Genomic DNA, 21,263 nt, shown 5'->3' with positions numbered 1-21,263 from the left:
CAGGACCCAGCCAGGATAACACATTGACATCTTACTGGCCTTTGCCCAGTTAAGGAGCCATCATATGTCCTTCAACTTATTTTTTGGCTGTTTTTCATGACTTTTGCTTCCCTGGGTGATAGGTGATTGGTGGGTAACTAAGTGACAGTTCAGAGTATGCATCCTCTTCAGCTGCAAAGTGGCATCCTACACAAGGATGACTTGCTGGCTTTGGTCTTCGTGCATTCTCTTCAGCCATAAATAAAGTCCTGCATTATATATATTTGGTTTTTCGAGACAGGGTTTCTCTGTATTACTTTGGAACCTGTCCTAGAACTCTGTAGACCTGGCTGGCCTTGAACTCATGGAGATCTGCCTTCCATTAAAGGCGTGTGCCACCAATGCCCTCTGAATTGTTTTAATGAAATAAAATCCTCAGGATGATCCTCCTACTTAATCACTGTGGGGCCAGAGCAATATGTCTAGATCTTTATAAGATTTAAATGTTTTGTTTTGGAGATAGGATATATAGTCCAGGCTACCCTTGAACTTGCTATGTAACCATAGTTAGCTTTGAACTCCTGATCTTTCTGTCCCACCTCCAAGTGCATCCCCACCAGCCCGGCGGGAGTCTTAATGTTTATCCAGAGAGTTACTGTTTCCTTTGTATAAGTTCATATTTCTAGTGTGGTTTTCCTTCTGCTCCAAGTTATGGCATTAACATATCTCTTTACTGTAACTGTGATAACAATGAATTCTTTTAGCTTTTGTGTTTCTGGGAGTTTTCAACACTCCCTGCTATGAGACAGTTTCAATAACACATGCTGACCTTGGAACTTTCAACTTATGGTCTTCCTGCCTCAGCCTCCTGAGTACTGGGATTATAGGTATGTATCATTGTCATTGTTGTCCTGTATTCTGCCTGGGTCTGGAGTTGTGTTGATGAAAAATGGAATGTTTTCTACCCTGTGGATTGTATTGTAGCCAGGAAACTTATTTTGTTCTTTTGCATGTTTTTCCTTTTTTCTAGTTGCTTTTAAGTTGGTTTCTCTTACTACTCAGCTCAAGCAACCTTTGATGTGCCTTGAGTAGCTGTCTTCATTGCATAGCCCACCAATGCCTTTGGACCAGAAGGTGTGGGGTCCCCTGTTCTAATGTTCTCTGCCTTATTTCCTTGGGACAGAATGTCATCAAACCTGGACCTAGTCTGACCTAGCCAGCTAGCCCCAGTAATCTTGTCTCTGCCCCACACAGTGCTTGAAGTTATACATGGCTTTTTATATGGGTGCTAGGATCTCAACTCATGTTCCCATGCTTGCAAAGAACAAGAACTTTCCCATTCCCCAGCCCCCATCTAGTGTATTTCTAGGCTTATGTATATGACTGTTTTCATTGTATATAGTCTGCCCATGAAGGCCAGAAAAGGGCATCAGATCCCCTGGAACTAGAGTTAGACATCATGAACCACCATGTGGGTGCTAGGAATTGGACCCAAATTCTCTGCAAGAATGGCAAGTGTTCTTTCCTTTTTTTTTTTTTTTTTTTTTTTTTTTTTGGTTTACTATTTATTTATTTGGGTTTTTCAAGACAAGATTTCTCTGTGTAGCCCTGGCTGTTCTGGAACTCACTCTGTAAACCAGGCTGACCTGGAACTCAGAGATCTGCCTGCCTCTGCCTCCCAAGTGCTGGGATTAAAGACAGAGGTTTATTTTTATGTATGTGGGTATTTTGTCTTGTGTATATCTCTATACTGTGTGTGCAGTACCCAAGGAGGCCAGAAGAGGATGTTAGATTTTCCCAGAACTAGAGTTACAAATGTTTGTGAGCCACCCTGTGAATACTAGGAATCAAACCTGGATCCTCAAAGAGCAACAAGTGTACTAAACTGCTGAACCATCACACCCAGCCCAGTGTTGTTGGGTTTTTGTTTGTTTTGTTTTGAGGGGGTTGTCTTTAGAATTTCAACTTATCATCTTCAAGAATTTGTTTTGAGCCTTTTTTAAAAGTATCGCGGCTTCTTACCATTAGTTCCTTGAACATGAGGAATACAGTCCTCACTTGACCGTCTTTGTCCCTGCCATTTCTGGGTTGCTTGTTAGTACTTTCTCTTCTGTTCATCTCTGCTGTATGGTCCAGGTAGCTTCCTGTTGTGCCTTATTTGTCTGGATATGTTTGTATTCCTTCACGCTTCAGCTGTTACATGCTTACTTGAATCAGTTTGATCTGTTCAGGTTTTGGTTTTAAGATTGTAAGCAAGACCAAGGTCAATGCTTACTTAGTCTAGGGCTTGCTTTCCCCCGCTGCATCAGAAAACTTTTGAGTCTCTGACATCTGATCTATCAGGTTTTCTGAAACAGTGGGCTTTATTGCATTTAGAATTCCAATCATCCTGGTCTGTTTTCCTACTCACTGGGAGCCTAGATCTCCAGCCCTCTCCCCTGCAGCTCTGAACTGCCTTGCTGCTCTAGACTACCACAGCCACTCAGCTCTTCTACTGGAGGCTAGCCCTGGCTGAGGCCCTCTCCTTGCACTGTGGCCTAGGCAGTCTCCAGAGTCCTTGAGTTCCCTGTTACCCATCTCCCAAGGCTCACAATCCTTTCTGTTGCTGACACCCAGGGCCTTGCAATCTACCATGTAGTTTACTGGTTTTGAACAGACTAAGTTCCCATTAGTACCTGGTTTTTAAAAAGCTGAAAACTGAGGGACTGAAGGGTTGTACTGCCCACTGGTAGACCAAGACAAGAGTGAAGACCTGTGACTTTTCTTCAGTGACAGTCTCACCATATACTTGTCTCTTAAAACTTAACTTAAACTTTGGGAGGAGGTATCTGGAAATACACAGAACTCTGCATCCTTGAGCAACACTGTGAACAAATTCAGATCCTTTGGTTATCTGTGTTACCTTTGAGTATCAGCTGGGGGAAGGTTGTGCACATTTCTGTTCCAATTACAATGCAGCAAAGGAGTATGGCCAGGCGGGCCATATCTCCCTGCTCCTAGTGTGGGATAGCAGTACTCCCTGACAGTCAGTTACTCCTTCAGCCCCCTGAACAGAATTCAGAGCTGGAGACAGACAGCTCACAATTCATGGGTCCCTTGCTCCCTTGGCATGCATAGCCCAGATATAGGAGAAGAGCTGATGCCAGGTCTTCACAACTGTGAAGCTGGGTCACAGCTGATGGCAGGTGGTGCCATTCTTGCTTCTACCCCTAGGTTATTTGGCACATGTGTTCATCACCATCACAGAGAGGTACCCTGATTAATCATGTACCACTTTCCCAAACCTCACCCTTCTGAGTTATTTCATCTGTGCTTTCAAAGGCAGCTCCAGTATTTCAAGGCTGGCTTCTTCAGCCTACTGCAGGATGCAGTGCTAGCCAGCGACTTCATGGTCCTGGACAACCCCCATCTTTGGCTAATTAGATTGCTTGAGTGTTGTGTGAAATTTCATACCTGTAGCTTACCTGCTATGTGAACAACATGCAAGGTGGCTAAGACTGTAAATGAAGATGATCCATACCTAGAATTGTTATCCCTGTGAGGGACAGATTTCTGGCTCTTCCTTCACTGAGAGTTCAAAGTAATCCAGCTGGTCAGTTGGTGTCTGAGGAGTGCCATGCAAGTGTAAGAAAGAGTGTTTAACTGACAGGATAGCACTCAGGCAGCAATCGCTCAACTGAATGTATGATAGGTTGGGGGCATATGTGTGCTCATCTACTTTTTATGGAGCTGCCGTCTGTACTACAATTACTGGGATCCTGAACCGTAGGTTTGGCCAACAGGGGTCTCCAGCAGGAGACAGAGTATTTCTTCTAGCCTTTTCACCCACCAAACCTTGATTCACAAAGGCTGTGTGCTCAGCCAAAGGTCACAGCTCCTGGTGAGTAGACTTTTTTTTTTTTTTTTTTTTAACAGTCCCTGATTTTCCATGGGCTGCCCTGCCCGGTAGGCTTCTCTCACCATTCAGCTAGGGCTAACAATGGCTTCCCACTACTGTGAGCCTGAGAGTGCTCCCCGCAAACCCCTGCTGGTGTTCCTCATTTCTACTGTGAAGTCTGTCTACAGACAAGCTGGCTTCAATCACCTGTTCTGAGGGTGCCGCCTTTTCCTTCTTAGGACCCCAACTGACTAGCAACTGAGTGTTTTCTTGTTTTTCCAATTGAAAACTGCAGACAGTAAACTTGTTTTTTGTCTTAATTTGCTTACCAAGTGTTTATTGAGCATGGACTATGGGTCAGATAGTGTTCTGTAAGAAGATAGTAGCGCATGAAACAAGGGGATACAGTTAAAAAATAACTAGGAACAGATGTCCCCATCCCCTGATTAATCATGAAGGGGACTGAGGATGGGGCCACCTTAGATTGGGCAGTCTGGGACAGGCTCTGGAAACCTTGACTTCAAGATTAGGAGCTTGCTCTTCACAGTCTTAGAGGAAGCTAATCCACAAAAAAGCCTGGGGAGCAATGAGCTTGGCCTGTTCAATACACAGAAACTTCTTAGAACAGCAGTACCCATTAACACTAATGTTGGTCAGAAATGGGGATTACCTTTTAGTGAGAATGAGTGCTAATTTGTAATACAGTGTTGGCCACTTCAGAGACTTAATGCGTCACTGTCAGGTTTGCTTAGCAAGTGGTTTTCAGAGTTTTGTTGGGCACACTCAGTTTTCTCACTGGGCCAAAGCTATAATCACTACTAGGAACTCACTTTATCTGAGACCACAGCTAGGAAATTTTTGGAAATTGCACCCTTGCTTTAGTTTAGTGGATCTCGAGGGCAGGGTGCTTCCCCCTCTGAATTAAGGGAGTACAAATTTGGCTGGGGGTTTCAACAGGCTCAACGAATACAGAATGGCTAATGTAACCACAGGAATTAATCAGACAACCACCGGAGATTCAGGGAAGGAAGTGGCAAGTCTTCATCTAAAAACCATCACAATTGCCCCTTACCAGTTTCATGAGTGGCTGTTCTTAAATGGGTTTCACGTGAGTTAATGCAACAAACAGATGAGACCCGTTTTGAGGTACAAATATGCCTTGTGGGATACAACCTGGGTTCCAACTTTAGCCTCTCTGGCCACCCCTGTAAGTGAAAGGCTTTCTCTTTGGCCCTTATTGGTGTCCTAATATAGTTAAGTCAGTATGGTACATTCCAGATTTTGGCTTGATCCAAGTTTTACCCTGCAGAATTCAAGTTCTACAAAGTTTGGGGCTCTCCCCTTTTATTTTTGTCTGCTTCCTGAAATCGCTCCTTCTGGGTCAGCTCCCTCCAAAGTATGACCATTTCTGTCTAGTGCCCATGCCTGACATTATAAATGGTGAGAGCATTGACGATGTGTCTGCTTTCCCTCTATTTCTTCCTTCTTTTCTCATATTAGTCTCCTTATTTCTTTCCTCCTGCTTCTCCCTTGCTCTCCCTCATCTTTGAGTCTGAGTCTACCAAGTCATGCGCAAGAATCACTTTCGGCCACCAAGCGGCGCTCAGGGATCGTCTAGGACTGACTTCTAAGTTTCCCACAGGATTCCAAGTTTTGGTTTGCAAGTGTCAGAAAAGTCATTCTACAAGTTTGGGGGTCGCTACTAGGACACAAACGGCGCCGCAGCCTCAGGAGGGCTGCGGGAAAACCGAGCCCAGGCGCGTCTGGCCCTCGGGTGGCAGCAGCTGGGCACTGAGGCGTGCGCTCTGAGATCGGTGTAGCGAGGACTCGGAGTCGCGGATCCGGTGAGCGCCAGGGGCCCCCGCCCTCCCCGACCAGCTGCTCCTCCCCTGGGTGGGTCCCCGTGCCTTTTCTGGCGGGGTCTATTTGCATAGAGCGAACTGCCCGCAGTGGCCGCTGCGTTGGCGCGGGCAGCGAGGGGGGCGTGCGCGATCCGCGGCAGCCGGGACGCCGATCCCCGCAGCCGCCGACCTGGAGTCTCTCCGGGCCGCAGCCCCGAAGCAGAACCGGCTGGTAGCCATGGGTGCAGGAGAGCGCCCAGCGGGCGGGGGAGGCGCGCAGGACCCCGGCACGGGCTGCGGGGCCCGGGTGCTGGGCGCGCTGTGCCTGCTGCTGTCGGTGGGCTCGGCCACTGCCTGCCTGCTGCTGGGCGCCCAGGCGGCCGAACTGCACGGCCGAGTGGCGGCGCTGGAGCAGGAGCGCGAAATTTTGCGGCGTGCGGGGCCGTCCGGAGCCCTGTCCGCCTGGGCTGAAACGCACCTGGAGCGCCTGCTGCGGGAGGTGAGACTCACATCGCTGGCCTGGGGATGTTCAGCTACGCGCGGGGGAGGGGGGAGAGTATGGGGGTATGGGGTGCGGGGATGGCGTGATCATCACCCCTAAGAACAGCGTTCACCTAGTGGATTGCACAGGGGTCGTTAGTCGTGAGGTATCCTGCTGTCCGGCACCGATGCCATGATTTGCATTGTAAGAAAAACAATCCAAAGGGGCGGTTTAGAAAACAAGCGGGAGCCCGGTAAGATCTTGGAGTAACTGTCCTGAGCGTTGCGTACTAAAGTGTGTGCTCAGACCCACCGCCTCCAGCCTCCTCCCAGCGCCAGAGATACTAATTAGGCTCGTGCGTCCCCACGCCTGCTCAGCCTCTAACAGCCCGGACCCATCAAGGCTCGGGCCAGCGCTCCCTCGCCTCCGTGCCTGGGAAGGTTTGGTTGGGAGCGGCTCTGGCTTGGAAGTCCTGTGTTCTCAAGCTGGCCGGCTGAAAGCGCGCATCTGCACTGCGAGTGAGAACGCAGCTGATCTGCTTCTGTGTGCATTTGCCTGATTGCAATCTCCACAGTGCACTCCAAAGCGTCTTCAAATTGTTTTCTAAGGGTTAAGACTGTTTTTGTGAGCCAGGCTTGGTGGCTCGTCTGTAATACCAGAATTTTGTAGACTAGGGGCTGGCTTAAGCTATATAGTTAAAATTCAGGTTCAGCCAGGGTTACAGAATAAGAACAACAACAACGGAGCATGACTTTAATCCCAACACAGATCTCTATGTGAGTTTGAGGCAATCCTGTCTTAGGACAGCAAGGGCTATAAAGTGAGACTCTGTCGAAAGAAAGAAAGAAAGAAAGAAAGAAAGAAAGAAAGAAAGAAAGAAAGAAAGAAAGAAAGAAAGAAAGAAAGAAAGAAAGGAGAAAGAAAGAAAGAAAGGAAGGAAGAAAGAGAAAGAAAGAAAGAAAGGGAGAGGAAGGAAGGAAGAAAGAAAGAAAGAAAAAGAGAAAGAAAATCCTTTATGTTCTACCTCTGAGCCTCCTCATCCCATACACTGGGCAGCAAGCCTCTTTTCCTGTAGAACTATGGCAGCCACCAGCACACTAGTCAGTTTTTCTTGGCTCTGCTTCCCTTGTGGGAATGGTTATCCTCCTCCTGGGGGAGGTGGCTGCCCCAGGTCTAAAGAGATATGTGTGGGGGGGACACTCCTAACCACAGTAGAAAATGAACCTTACTTCATGGTAGAGAAAGCAGGAAGGCAGGTGGGCTAGATACCACCCGTGGTTGTGCCCATCAGTGACCTTTGTTACTATACTGAGATGTGCAGGGGTTGGGGGGTGCAGGGTGTAGGTCACTGGTGGAGGCTTGTTTAGCATATTCAAGGCCTTGGGTTGCACCCCTCTAATCAGATACATATATTGAGTTGTGTACCTGCGATGGTGTGAATCGCAGAGGGAATAGAAGAACTCCCTGGTTCCCCACAGTTCCTTCTTGCTCACTTTAATAAGCCAACATTACCCCTCCTGCTTGGTTCTGGGCAAAATTGCTGCTTCCTGGATGATTTCCTTTTTTCCTTCTTGAAAGTGCCTGCAGAAGGCAGAGCCCTGCCAGCAACTTATGGCAGTAGTTTCAAAATTGCCACCATTATCCTCTGTGAACCCCCTAGAGACTGGGGTGTTGAACTGCTTTGTGGAGGGTCCGTTACTGTCTACCTGTGAATCCCCAACCATGCTGTTCTTTCTTCTTCTTTTTTCTTTTTCAAGGCAGGGTTTCTCTGTGTAGACCTGTCTGGCCTGGAACTCACTCTGCAGACCAGGCTGGCCTCAAACTCACAGAGATCTGCCTGCCTCCCCGACCTGAGTGCTGGGAAGAATACAAACTACAAGCTGTGACCAGGAAACCAGACATTCCTGGAAGACCTTTGTACAAGGAGCTCACAGGTTGTGTCTAAATTGACAGGAATGGATTTGTGATGGAGCAGCAGCCCCCCACACACACACACACCAGGTGTTGCTACCTGTGGGCGGGATGGACCTGAGGCCTTGGACAAGCTCTACCACTGAACTAGACCTCTAGCCCAGATGCTGGCTCCTGGGTCCCACGGCCTCTTCCTCTTCTTCCTGTCCTTTCCCCTTCTTCTTTCTCCTTTCCCTCCTTCCTCTTCCTTCTCCCCCTTCTTTTTCTCTTCCTCCTTTTCCTTCTTGCTTTTGCCCTTCCTTCTCTTTATCATGAAGTATTTATTTATTTTGAAATAGAGTCTGGCTATATAGTCCTGGCTTGCCTGGGACTCGCTATGGAGACCAAGCTGGCCTCAAATTTGCAGTGATCCTCCTGCCTCTGTGTCCAGAGTGCTGAGATTACAGGCATGTACCACCAAGCCCAGCTCATACTTTTTTCTCCCCCCCCTCCCCCAACCCCCCAGACAGGGTCTTTCTTGTTATGTACCCTTGGCTGACCTTGAACTCAATTCTGGCTTCCTGCTCTGGACTTCAAAGGCAAAGGAAAAAAATTGCAGGCCCTGAGTTCTCCACCCCTACCCATTGAGAACTGCTATGCCCTTCAACACATGGTGTCATGGCCATATATCCATGTTCTGAGGCACTGTGGTGCTCCGAATGTAGACTGTGGGGCTTAGAGTGTAGACAGACTCCTTCCTCTCCCTGGAACAGTCAGAGATGACCCAGCACCAACACTTCAGTATTGTTTGTCTGTTGGGGGTCTCTATCCATAGTGACAAGACCTCACTCTCCCTGAGTGCCATTTGGTTCCTGCTGCTTGTTAATTGTTTCTGGATCATGATGGGGAATCTGTAGGAGACACTTTATGGGGTGCCCACAGTTGGCTTGACCTCGATGTGTTTTTCTAACCATTAAGTATGGAGGATAACTAATTATCGAACTGAACATCTCTTAGGAAAAGGATGTGATGCTTGGATTCAACATGTTTCCTAGCTTGCTTTGCTCCCTGGGAAGCCCCTTTTTAAGTCACCGTTGAAGCAGTTATGTATATACAAGTGCCTGCCACTTACCCTTTAACCAATAAAGCCGTGTGCAGAGGATCCGAGGTAGGAACCATGTCCAAATTTTTAATAAAAGAAATTCTTGCCAGCCACATACAAGTTTAAGGTCAGGGGGAAAGAAATGAGTCAACAAAAGCCACTGTTTATAGGGGACCCACTGTCTCTGTTCCCTTGGGAACAGAACCATGACATCAGTTTTTCTGGGCTGGCTGATGTGCCTGATAACGTAGTTACAGAAGGAATATTCATATTCTGTCATGATTATCGAAGGATCCTTCCAGCAGTACATATGGGAAAGAAAGGACTTTCAGAATATCAAAACAAGATTTCTAAGCAAGAGCCATTAAAGGCAGTATCTTTAGTAGGATCTAAAAATATTCATGTGAAACCAAACATCTATTCTGCTTTGAAAGTGCCTTAAGTAACTGCCCAATTAATCACCGGCTCAGCAGTTACACCTCCAGCTCAGTGTTGCAGGAGCTAAGAATTCAGAATGCATAGCTTTCATAGTGCAGGAAAAAAAAAAAAACTTAATGCAAAGGATTAAAGCAATATTTGGTTGCGTTCAGGGGAGGCCTTTCCAGCTTACAGTGGATTTTATTGTTGGCTCTTGGCCTTCTATTGTCCAGACCAGTGTGAAAACAAGGGAAGCCCAGAGAGAGGGATAAAACTCTCCTTCGTTCTACTTTCCTTCCTATGTGCATTAGTTGTGTTACTGTCAAATCCAGAAATCTGGTGTGACTTTCTCAGTGCCTCTGGTAGTTGGCTCGTCGGAGCTGCTCTGTTGAGTCTCTTAATAAAGATGCCTAGAATCGGGGTATAAATCAGCTCTGACTCTTTTCCTTGACGTTTCCCAGCTTCTAATAGAACCCCCCCCCCCACCAAGAAGTTTCCTTCCAATTACTTTCTGGCACATTTACTTTCTGTTTCTGCTTTTCTCCTTGTCTTTAAAACTTTTCTTAATGCTGCCATTTGGGAAAGCTTCACAATAGCAATGTGTTTAGAAGAAGCCAACTGTGTGGGGTGTTCTCTCCAAAGACACTTTAGAGTTGTTGAATTGGTCATTTCCAGGCTGACTTTGAAGATGGGGATGGGGTGGGGAGGGAGCAAGGCAGGCTTCTGAAAGGGAAGCAGGATGCTCTGGAAGCTGACTGGATGCTACCATGGGATGGAGCAGAGCAACTCTGCACATGGGACTCACCCCCAGAAGGGAGTCTGAGACCTGGACCCGATGTTTATAAGCTGCCATTTGACTGCTTTGGCTTCCTGCGCTAGAGCCTCCTTTCTCTAACGCAGTTATCTAATGGCTCGTGTAATGAGAAACAAGTCAATGCCGAGGCCACTCCTGGTTGATGCTAGGGTTAAGATGCAGATGAGATATTCCCCTAAAGGCTCATGCACTGAGAGCCTAGTGGCTGGGATGCCAGTGCCGGGAGGTGGTGTGAGCCTGTACGAGGTGGTGGAGCCCAATTGGAGTCCTTGTGCCAATCTTAGGCATGCTGACCTTTAAATTATAGGATGCCATCCTGTCCTGACTTCTTGATGGTGCTGTGACCCATACTGCCCCCTTTCATCCTCTACTTCTCTCTCTTCCTCTCCCTCCCTGCCATCATACCGTCTGCCAATAGGTCCTGACCAGAGGCAAAAAGAGTCTGCCTGATCTTTCAGTCTACAACAGTGTGCTAACTCTCTTTTCTTTATAAAATAGCCTGTCTCGGTATTTGATTATAATAACAAAAGACAGGCCAACAGTCAGACAAGGTCTCATCATGTATCCCGGATGGGCTTTGAATTCACTATGTAGCCTAAACTGACCTCAACTTTGTAGTCCTCCTGCCTCAGCCTCTTCAGTGCTGGGATTATGAGCATGCATCACCATGCCTAAGAGTTGATAGCTTTTGATGGCAGGTGATGGAATGCCTGATGTGGCCGCTTAACCGTGATAACCCAATGGCAGCATTGGATTATCTCATATACTAAGGAGAAACCTGGAATACAGCAATTTGGGCAGTTGGTGGCTCACAGCTCGGTGTCAGATTCTGCTGGCAGTTCTCTGCTTTTCCTGGGCCTTCATCTGGAGCTCCCTTGGTACCAAATAGCTAAGGTAGGGGACTGAGGAGAAAAAGCCACCCTCTGAGAGCTCCCCCCTAATGTTTAAATCTGGAGGAAGTGCTAGAAGTTTCAGCAGAATTCCCTTGTACCCAGCAGCAGAATTAGGTCATGTGACCATGGCCACCCTTTCACTGGGGAAGGTAATGAGCTGCCAACCAGGGGGCAGATTCAGCCAGTCTGGATTCATCCCCGGGGCTGGGCATGTTGCCACTGGAATAGAATTGAGGCTTTGTTGGTAAGGAAGACAACTGGGGAATGACCAGCAGTGTCAGCCAGGTGCTAACTTGCTGCTGCCACTGTGGTACACAGGGGAAGAGGGATGCTAGCTTCTCACAGTTCCCACAGCCGTATCCTCCTTCCACTCTGTTTCCCAAGCACCAAGCTGGAGAGCCATCCCCAGTGACAAGCCTGTTGCCTCTGGGGACCTTGCTGCCCATATTCAGCTCTTGTCCAACCAGAGTTGAAGGGAACATTCCTGTTTTTGAATTCTTCCTGGTGCACTCCCATTCTCTGCAAGTTGCAGTAGTCTGTTTTCTGTTAGCATAACAAAGCACCAGAGGCTCGGCCATTTATAAAGAGAAAAGGTGACTGAGCTCACAGCTTTGGAGGTAGACAGTCCAGATGGCATGACACTTGCTTTGGTGAGGGCTCCTGATGACATCACACCATGTCAGATCTGGTACAGAAGAGCCAAGGTGAAGGGGAGAAGAAGCCAGAACACAGAGGGGCTCTTACAACAACCCTCTCTCTTGAGAACTAACTCGGAGGTCCAGCAAGATATCTTAATCCCTTCCAAGGACATCATCTTCAATGACTTAAGGACTCCCACTAGGCCCCCACCTCTTAAATTTAGACCTAGTTCTTAACATGGCCACACAGAGGGCCAAGCTTTGGACACTTAAGCCCTTGGGGCAGTGTCTTTAACCCTCATGTGGACTGTCATGCTGAGGCGCTCTAACTCTCTGTCCCCAGCATTCAAAGAGGATGATATCACTTCACATTACTGCCAGAAATGGAAGTGACTGCAGGTGGAGGTAACTGGTCTGGCCAGTCTGAGCACTGAGTTCCGATGCGTTGCTGCACCTGTCCCTGCTCAGTGTGCCAGGGCAGCTCTGCTCCTCTCGCAGCCCTGCTTCCCAGGCCATACATCTCTGCAGACATATTTCAATGCGGGCTCTTAATCCTGCAACAGAGTATGTCATGGTCCCCACAGCAGGGTGTCTGTCCCCTTTTCCCTTACTAAGAATGGTCTTATTTATTTGATCATGTTGCATCTGCAGTCATGATGCAGGCAGAAATGAACACTGACACTCCGCTTGCTTTCTCCTTATTTTGCAGACCAGGATCCCAGCCTATGACCTGGTGCTACCTTCACTTTGGGTTAACCTAGTCTAGATAATCCTTCATAGACTTGTCTAGAGATGTGTCCCTTCTGTGATTCTATGTCCTGGCAAGTTGACAATATTAACCACCATACTCACTAGATAAACAAGGATGGCCCTGAAATCTTGACCCTCCTGCCTCTACCAGTACTGGGATTGTAGGTGTGTACCACCATACCAAGCTAGCATGGTATTTAAGTCAACCTCTCTATATCTTTTGGGTCTTGAACCTTCAAACAATGTAACAGAGCCCCTGTCCATTGAAGGGAACTCATATTTCAAAAAGGCTTCATGGCTTGAATATCCTAGAAGTTGGGTACATATCTGCTTGTGCATAGCTGCTGACATCTTGATCTGGGGCTTCAGTTGGTTCCATATTTCTCAAAGATGTCCTCATTGTCCTCAGAAGATGCCAGGGAAGCTTCTAGAAGCTCCAGATCCACACTCATAGCATCAGAGTTTCTTTTCTGCAACAGTATTGACAGAAATTTCCTAATTTGCTATGAGAATCTACTACAAATTAACTGTACCAAGCAGTGGGATTATTTGAGCAGGACCCTGATCCCAGATGGGCACCTCTCTCTTCAGCCAGATTCCAGGTGTGTGTGTGTGTGTGTGTGTTTGTGTGTGTGTGTGTGTTTGTACATGTGTTATATGGCCTGAAGGATGGAGAAGTAGAGGATATCTCAAAGAATAATCTGGAGAGATAGGGAAATTGGAGCCATGTTATAAAGAAATTCAACCTTGTTGGCTTGAAACTTAGCTGAGGGAAGGTTTGTGTGTTTTAATTACATCTGAATGTTCATTCAGTGTGTATGTTTTGTGTGTGCATACATGTACGTACCACAGTGCATATGCAGAAGTCAGAAAATAACTCTCGGGAGTCAATTATTTCCCTCCACTTTGTGGCCACTGGGAATCCAACTCAGGTTGTTGGGCTTGGTGATAATCCCCTTTGTGGGATGAGCCATCTTTCCAGCCCCTCCCCCTTTGTGTTAGAGTTTCAGCCTAGGGCAGGTGCCTGTGCTCAAGTCATCTTCTCAGGAGGTGGTTTCATGAAGGACACCCAGCTCCTCTCTGGCCTGTTTTAGGATCTTTGGGTAGTAGCCCGAATGCCAGGGGCCAATATGGGTGAGGTGCCTTACCAGGCACTGTTCCAGGAGGCCTAGATTTGGAAGAGACAATTGTTCATGGTGAGGAGTGAGAGGCCAGCCAGGCTTACTGCTGTGTGGCCAAGGTGGCTGCCAGCCCCCCAGTCCTTTGAATGTGAGGTAGGGCTTGGGCCCATGCTGGTTCACAGACATGGGGCAGGAGAGGGAAGCCTGGACAGGTGCTCTGTCACAGCCCCTAACTAGAGGGCAGCAAGGCCACTCTATTCAGGGTTACTGTGGATAGTTAGAGGCCACCATTTTGGATTTTGCAGAGATTTGCCTCTTGAGACCCACACTAGGAGGTGGCAAGGTAGAGTGGAGGAGCTGGACAGCAGTCAACAAATGGAAAATGACGAAGAGGAATGTCACAGCAAAGGAGGTCTTGTCAGATTGACTGGAAGGACTCTTGCTGAGTACAAGCCAGGGTGACCTGACACCACAAGGGTGTCACAGGTCTGATCTTGAATACCCTTCAGGACTATCTGTGGAAGCCTTGGCCCCTGCCCTGTGGTGCTACTGGGAGCTGGTGGGACCTTTGAGGAAGGAAGTTAGGTCACTGGAACATGCCTTTGCAGAGGACTTTAGGAAGGGTCCCTTCCTGTCCTTCTTTCCAAGCCTTCATATTATGGCTGGGCTTCTCCATTATACTGTCTGCTCCATGATATACTGCACCTCCATAGGCCCAAAACAAGGCCAAGGCGAAATGGACTGATGCCTCCAAAAATCATGAGCACCCTCGTCGTTATTATTTCTTCCTCTTCTTTCTCCTCCCCATGCATCCTTTTTAGATTTAGATTTATTTGTAAGTGCGCTTCTGTGCACACTTGTATTTGGGTGCTCACAGAGTCCACAAGTAGGTGTTGGATCCTCTGGAACTATAGAATGTTGTGAACTTCCCATTGTGGGTGCTGGGAACCGAACCAGGTCCTCTGCAAGAGCAGCAAGTGCTCTTAAGCACTGAGCCATCTCTCCAGCCCCCCTTTATTAATTTTTAAGGGTTTCTTTGGTTTTTTATTATGTTTATCTAAGTGTGTCTCTGTGTGGGTATGCATGTGTCATCGAAGCTGCCTGCAGAGGCCAGAGGCTCTGAATTCCCTTCAGGGCTGGAGTTGCAGGTAGTTGTGCCCTACCTGATTGGGAGCTAGGAGCCAAACCTGGGTCTCAGGGAAGAGTAGTTCATGCTTTTAACAGTGGAGTCATCTCTGCAGTCCTCTGTTGGTTCACATACATTAGCAATGTATATGCTACCCACAAGCTCACGGGAGCTTGCCACCATGGCAGAAAGCTGCCTCACACTTCTGAATCAGTAGTTCCTTGATAACTGAGAGTGTGCCTGCTAGAAGCTGGATTTTGCAGGATGTGGGTGTGTGGGCCTAGCAGACAGTTTAGGAGCCTGGAGTTCAGTCAAGCAGGGCTGCTTTGTCAGTTCCAAGCCCTGGATCCTACCGGCCTGTTTTCATTTGTTTTGTGGTCTGAAGATTAAATCCAGTCCTCGTTCGTGCTCATCATTGAGTGCTTTACCACTGAGCTACAACCCAGTCTGATTCCCCTGTCCTTTACATTCAGGATCTGGCAGGGCTGGGACAGCCCTCCACCTTCAGAGAAGCCTGTCCCTCATCCCAGGTATCCACGAGTTTCTCTCTTTCCTCCTTTACCTGCTTCATGAGGCTCTGCCGAATGTGGGGGAGAGCTGAGGCCCCTCTGTTCAGACCTGCTTTTTCCACACTAGCATCGCCTCAGTCCAACAGTTCTTGCCACTCCTGTGTCCTTTGATGAATTCCATCACCCTCCGTGTCTATGGGATTCAGGACCCCTGGATGCCAAGACCCCCGATGCTGGAGCCCTTCATGTAAGGTGGCACGGCCTTTGCACATCCTTCAGATCATCTTGAAATCCCTCACAACTCCTAATATGTTGCAAGTAGTGGACCTCATGTATTATTTAAAGTATTAAATGCAAAAGGAAAAGAAGCCTATACACATTTGGTACAGCTGTAGCTTTCCCCCAGTGTTATTTGTTTATTATTGTGGGGCGGGGGAAATGTGTACCAGGGCCTATGTGTGGAAACAGTTCTCTCCTTCATCTTTACATGGCGTGGTGGTTTGTTTAATTGCCAAGTTGATGAGACCGAAAAATTCCCCGGGAAGAGAGTTCCATTGTTGGGATGGCTGTAGGGTGTTATCTTGATTGCCTTAACTGATGTGGAAAGATCCAGCCTGAAAGTGGGCCGGGGGCCATTCCTGGATTTGGGGCCGTGCAATGTCTAAGCTGAGAAGGCCAGCTGAACCCAAGGAAGCATTGTTCATTTCTCTCTGGTCTTGACTGTGGAAGTGTTGTGTCGAGCTGTTTCAAGTTCCTGATGCCTTGGCTTCCCCAAAGGAAGGTACTGAAAAGGAAGGTAAAATAAACCCTGTCTTCCCTAGGCTGATTTTCAGGGTGTTTCATCATGGCAACAGAAAACTAATCTGCCTTGAACCAGCAAATACAGAACTTCAGATATGGAGGGCTGAGCATATTAGGCAATAATCACACAAACACGGCTATCTCTTTCCCAAAGAGATTTCTTTTTTCTGACCTTTTTTTTTTTCAGCACTCAAACTCCAGTCTTGTATGTGCTAGGCACCCATTCTGAGCTATCCTCACCCCTTACCCTTGGGTATTCTCTTCTGTTTTTAAGAAAGGCTCTCACTATATAGCCTGGGCTGGCTTTGAACACCTGCTCTGCCTGTCTCTACCTCCCAAATGCTGCCATTATAAATGATGCCATTGCTCCTGGCTCCAGACACATCTTGATTCAAAACAGGCCACCTTCCTGGTAATGATTCCTCCAGCCTGACAGAGGAGTTGTGTGCTTTTTCACATAATCCCTTACAATTCTTCTCCATGGAGAGACAGTTCTGTCCATTTAAAGCTTGGAGCACATGGCACTTATATCTCACTTTTATGCTTTTGAACTTTACATCAAAATACTTTTTCTAGATAGCATGTGATCTTTATGGTAATTAACGTTTTTTAACTTTTTGAGGGGATTTATAGTTGTTTTGTTTTTCAAGACAGGGTTTCTCTGTGTAGTCTTATCAGTTCTGGAATTCTCTCTGTAGACCAGGCTGGCCTCAAATGCACAGAAATTCACCTGCCTGTGCCTCCCGAGTGCTGGGATTAAAGCTGTGTGCCACCACCATGAGGCTAACCTTTATTTTATGTGTATGGGTATCTACCTGTGTGTATCACATGCATGCAGTGCCTGCAGAGGCCAGAAGAGGGCGGTGGATGCCCTAGGACTATAGTTACAGGTGGTTGTGAGACACCATGTGGAGCTGGGACCCAAACCTCAGTCCTCTGGAAGAATAGCCAGTGCTCTCAACTGCTGAGCCGTCTCTTCAGCCACTTTATGGTCTTGTTTAATGGCTACATAGCATCCCAGAAAATTTAACTATCCACATGATATGTAGGGATGATATGTAGCGTGAGGCATCCTCCATGTTATTTTTGGTTCAGGCAGGGCATGGTTCTGTGAGGAAATTCTGTATATCAGTGTTTGTTGTTCTGTTTGTTTGTTTGAGACAGGGTTTCTCTGTTTAGCTTTGGAGGCTGTCCTGGAACTCACTCTGTAGACCAGGCTGTCCTGGAACTCACAAAAATCCACCATCTTCTGTATCCCGAGTGCTGGGATCAAAGTCATGTGCTGTCGCCACCACCACCCAGCGAGTGTCTGTTATTCTTTAGGATGTAGGGTGACTAGATGAGGAAGACTGTCCTTAGGGCTTTGAAAAGGTTTTGCTTTAATTTTATCTTATTTTAATTTGTTTATTTTGGTGCTAGGGCCTTGTGGACACTTTATCATTGTGTTGGTTGGTTTTTTGTCAACTTGACACAAACTAGAGTCACCTGAGAGAGAGACCCTCAGTTGAGTTGCCTCCATCAGATTGGCCTATAAGCAAGTCTGTAGGCCGTTTTCTTGATTAGTGATTGGCATGAGAGGACTCACACGTGGGCTGGTGGTCCCAGATGATATAAAAAGCAAGCTGAGCAAGTTAGTAAGGAATGTTAGTGCCTGAGCTCTGCTTTAGTTCCTGCCTCAACTTCCCTCACAAACCAAATAAAAACCCTTTCCTTCCCCAGGTTAACGCAGCAACAGAGCAAAACCGGACAACCACGGAGCTTCATTTTCATGGTTTTGGCATTTCAGTTGCTCTGATCCCATGCCCTGTGATCCTCTAAAGCTGTTGCTCCATCATGAAGTCTTGCCTCTAGCTTTCATGGTGGGCAAAGCTGGTTTTGTGTCCTTTCTTTGTGTTTGTCCCCACTCAAAGTGAAAAGAGGTCCTTAAACAAGAGAGATGGGAAAAGCCAAAGATTTCGTTCCAAAATCAGGCACTGTGGTGAAAAGTGACAGAGACCTTTTCAAATGGTGTGGCGGTGGCAGGCACCAGGACCTATTCTATGATTCACTTCTAATTATGCAGATGAAAGTTGGCTCAATCTGGGAAAGTTTTCCAGTGGCCATACACAGCCTCCAGTTCTTGCTTGACCCATGTGTAGAGTCAGAATTAATCTTTATTCTTTATGCTTATTTGTTTATTTACTTATCTATCCTGTGTGGGTTACAGATGGAGGTCAGAGAGCAATCCAAGAAAATTTTGTTTTGTTTTGTTTTGTTTTCCCTCCGGGAAGTGGGTTCCGGGGACGAGTGCCTTTAACCACTGAGCCATCTTGCCAGCCCCAGCTTTAATCTATAATTGTTGACACAAGCATTCAGAAGAAACAACCCTTCGTCATGTCCAGAAACATATTTTGGGACTTAGCACGAACCATCAGGGAGAGAAATAGGTTTACAGATGGAGTTTAAGGAAAGTCACGGCAGTGTATGGCCTAGAGAAAGACAACTGGAGCCCCCCTCCCCCACAGCCCAGGCTTTCCCTGCTGCTGGAGATGAACAGAGGTTTCTGTCAATGTGGGCATTCATTCCATCACCAGAGTGCACTTTAGCCCCTTTTATGTGCGCGTTCGTGGATAGTTTTGCATGTATGGCCTCCAGCTTCTCGGTAGCATCTCCAGTGGCCTTTGAGGAAGGAGTCACTCTCCTCGCCTGAACCTCTGAGGGTGACACCATTCCCCAGACTTCTTACCCTGTGCCCTTTGACTGGCCTGGGGAGAGCCATCGTTGAGTGTGGAGCAGTAGGGAGAGGACAGCAGTCTGTTCTGCCAGTATGCACAACCTTGAGGACATCTGTAAGTGTTGGATGTATGGAAGACGTTAGCCTTAAGCAGACCCAGGTTCCCATCCCAGCTCTGCCATCTCCCAGCTTGGTGACTGGGGGTGGGTCATGGACTGCTTTTCTGAACTTCAGTTTGCTCATCTGTGAAGCAGGGGCTGTAGTGCCTGCCTGGCATGGTTTCCGTGGGAGTGAAGTGGGAAGCGCTCTGTGCATTGTGAGCACTCTGAAGCAGTCTTCTTTCCAGAATGCCTTCTTTATCGAGCCCAGAGGGAATGGCTGTATAGGCCTGTTGACTAACTGGAGAGGAGTCTCAAGGTTACATAGCTGACCTTATGATCCTTTAGCTGGCCGTAGTGGTACACATCCCAGCACCCAGGAGGCCGAGGCAGCCTAGGCACAAGTTCAAAGGTAGATAGATTCCTGTGTGTGACCTCACAGTGAGACTTTGACTCAAATATCCCAAAGAAAACAAAACAAAGTACAATGCAAACTCCCTTAACACTATCGTATTAGAGCCATGCAATGAATATATATATGGTTGTATGTACACACACACACACACACACACACACACACACACCCTTTAGGTTTTGAATCCCCAGGACTGAGACTCATTGCTTGATAGTAGAGAAGAAAAAAAAAAAAAAAAAAGCAAACACAGAACTGACCTCATGACCCCATTTTCCTGGGTTTCATTTGTGCAGAAGGAGAGACTTCCCATGTAACTAAAAAATCAAATTTATGACCCAAAAATAAAAGCCAAAGTGCTCATGGAAATAACTATGTGTTTGTCATTGTGGTGGGAGTAAGACCCAGTGAATTTGCTTGGACTGACAAGTTAGCCTGACTCTGTGACTGCACGGTGAGGCACAAACACTGAGTGCTCGTGATAAACCTGGGGAACCAGAGGCTTCAAACATCTGCTTCAATTCACATTTGTAAATGAGAGAACTTATTTCCCTGATGTAGCCAGGAAATCTGGGCCGAGGGGGCCGGGTGGGGGTGCTTTCAGATGGGCAGTGTGAACATCCAAAGCGGAATTTATTTCCAACTTTGAGTTGTGAAACAAATCATAAAGCAATTAGAGTGTAGCAATTACTCTGGTTTAAAAAAAAACAATTTAAATAAAATTGACTCAAGTTTGGTCCTCCTGGGGAAAACAAGCCACAAAGAAGACAGGGTCTGTTCCTTTGTGTGGCTACCTTTTGTGTGGTGAGCATTTGTTATGGTCCGTAATGTCTTCAGACTCAAGTCATGGCACAGCTAATGAAGAGCGATCCGGTGTTAGCAGTGGGGCAGTAACATGTGAGAACATGACATATGTAAAAGAGAAAAAAAAGGTATGTGCAGGTGTGCTCATGAGTGTGTGTCTGTCTGTGTGTACCTGAGTGTGTGTGTGAGTGCATGCCTGTATGTGATCATAGACATGCATGTGGCTGTGTGTCGTATGTGAGTACATGCCTTTATGTATGACTATATGTATGCATGTGACTGTGTATGTAAGTATAAGTGTGTGTGCCTCCATGTGAGTGTGGCTATATGTCTGCATGTGTGTGCACAAGTACATACATGCATGGGTATGAGAGTTTGTGCATGTATGTGGGTGTGTGAGAGTTGAACTACATGAACCTACATGTGGGGAGCTGCAAGGGATCCAGCAGAATAACTATCATGTGCTCGCCTGAGACCAGTCTGGTCTGTGTTCTTTGGTAGGAGCCTTTCTGCCTAGGTTCCCCCAATAACTCCCTATGCTGTACACTGTGTACTCCTTTGTGGGGATTAGAGCTGACTTTTCTAGGCCCCACCTTCCTCTGTTGGGAAAAGGGCCTCAGAGCCTGCCTCCCTGGGTCCCTGTGGGGTTTCAGGGGGCCCCCTTTAGGTGTACCTCAGCAGGGAGCAGGGAAGACACGGGGCTTCCTCACCCCGGCTTCTTTTTTTTTCCCCTCATAGTTTGTGGTGGGCAGTCTGAAAGATGGAGCCAGGATGTCAGGATGGGGTTGTCTGAGACCTGGTTGGCATTAGTCTGTTAAGCTGCCATGGCAAAGCACCACAGGCTGGGTGGCTAAAATAGCAGGAATGGGTTTTCCCTCAACTCTGGCGACTAGAAGTCTGGCATCACTGTGTTGACAGGCTTGGTTTTTCTGAGGCTGCTCTTGGCTTGGCTGTGTTCTTGCTGTGTCTACTTCTCAGCTTCCCTCAGTGTGTCTGT

The 21,263-nt window shown here is 47.3% G+C and overlaps 2 protein-coding genes across 2 annotated transcripts in view; one reads left to right on the top strand and one right to left on the bottom strand.

Moving 5' to 3' along the window:
- Positions 1–21,263, bottom strand: part of Canx (calnexin) — a 1,018,992-nt gene that overhangs the window by 759,748 nt on the left and 237,981 nt on the right. The gene's annotated exons all lie outside the window — the stretch shown is intronic.
- Positions 5,749–21,263, top strand: part of Col23a1 (collagen type XXIII alpha 1 chain) — a 278,704-nt gene continuing 263,189 nt past the window's right edge. The window contains exon 1 of the mRNA XM_051180815.1: positions 5,749–6,196. Coding sequence (XP_051036772.1) covers positions 5,936–6,196 — 261 coding nt within the window. The 5' untranslated portion in view covers positions 5,749–5,935. The remainder of the gene's footprint in view (positions 6,197–21,263) is intronic.

The sequence above is a fragment of the Phodopus roborovskii genome, unplaced genomic scaffold (assembly GCF_943737965.1).
Source record: "Phodopus roborovskii unplaced genomic scaffold, PHOROB, whole genome shotgun sequence".
NCBI lineage: Eukaryota > Metazoa > Chordata > Mammalia > Rodentia > Cricetidae > Phodopus > Phodopus roborovskii.
Note: the sequence above shows the minus strand (reverse complement) of the source record. Positions and strands in the feature narration are given on the sequence as shown.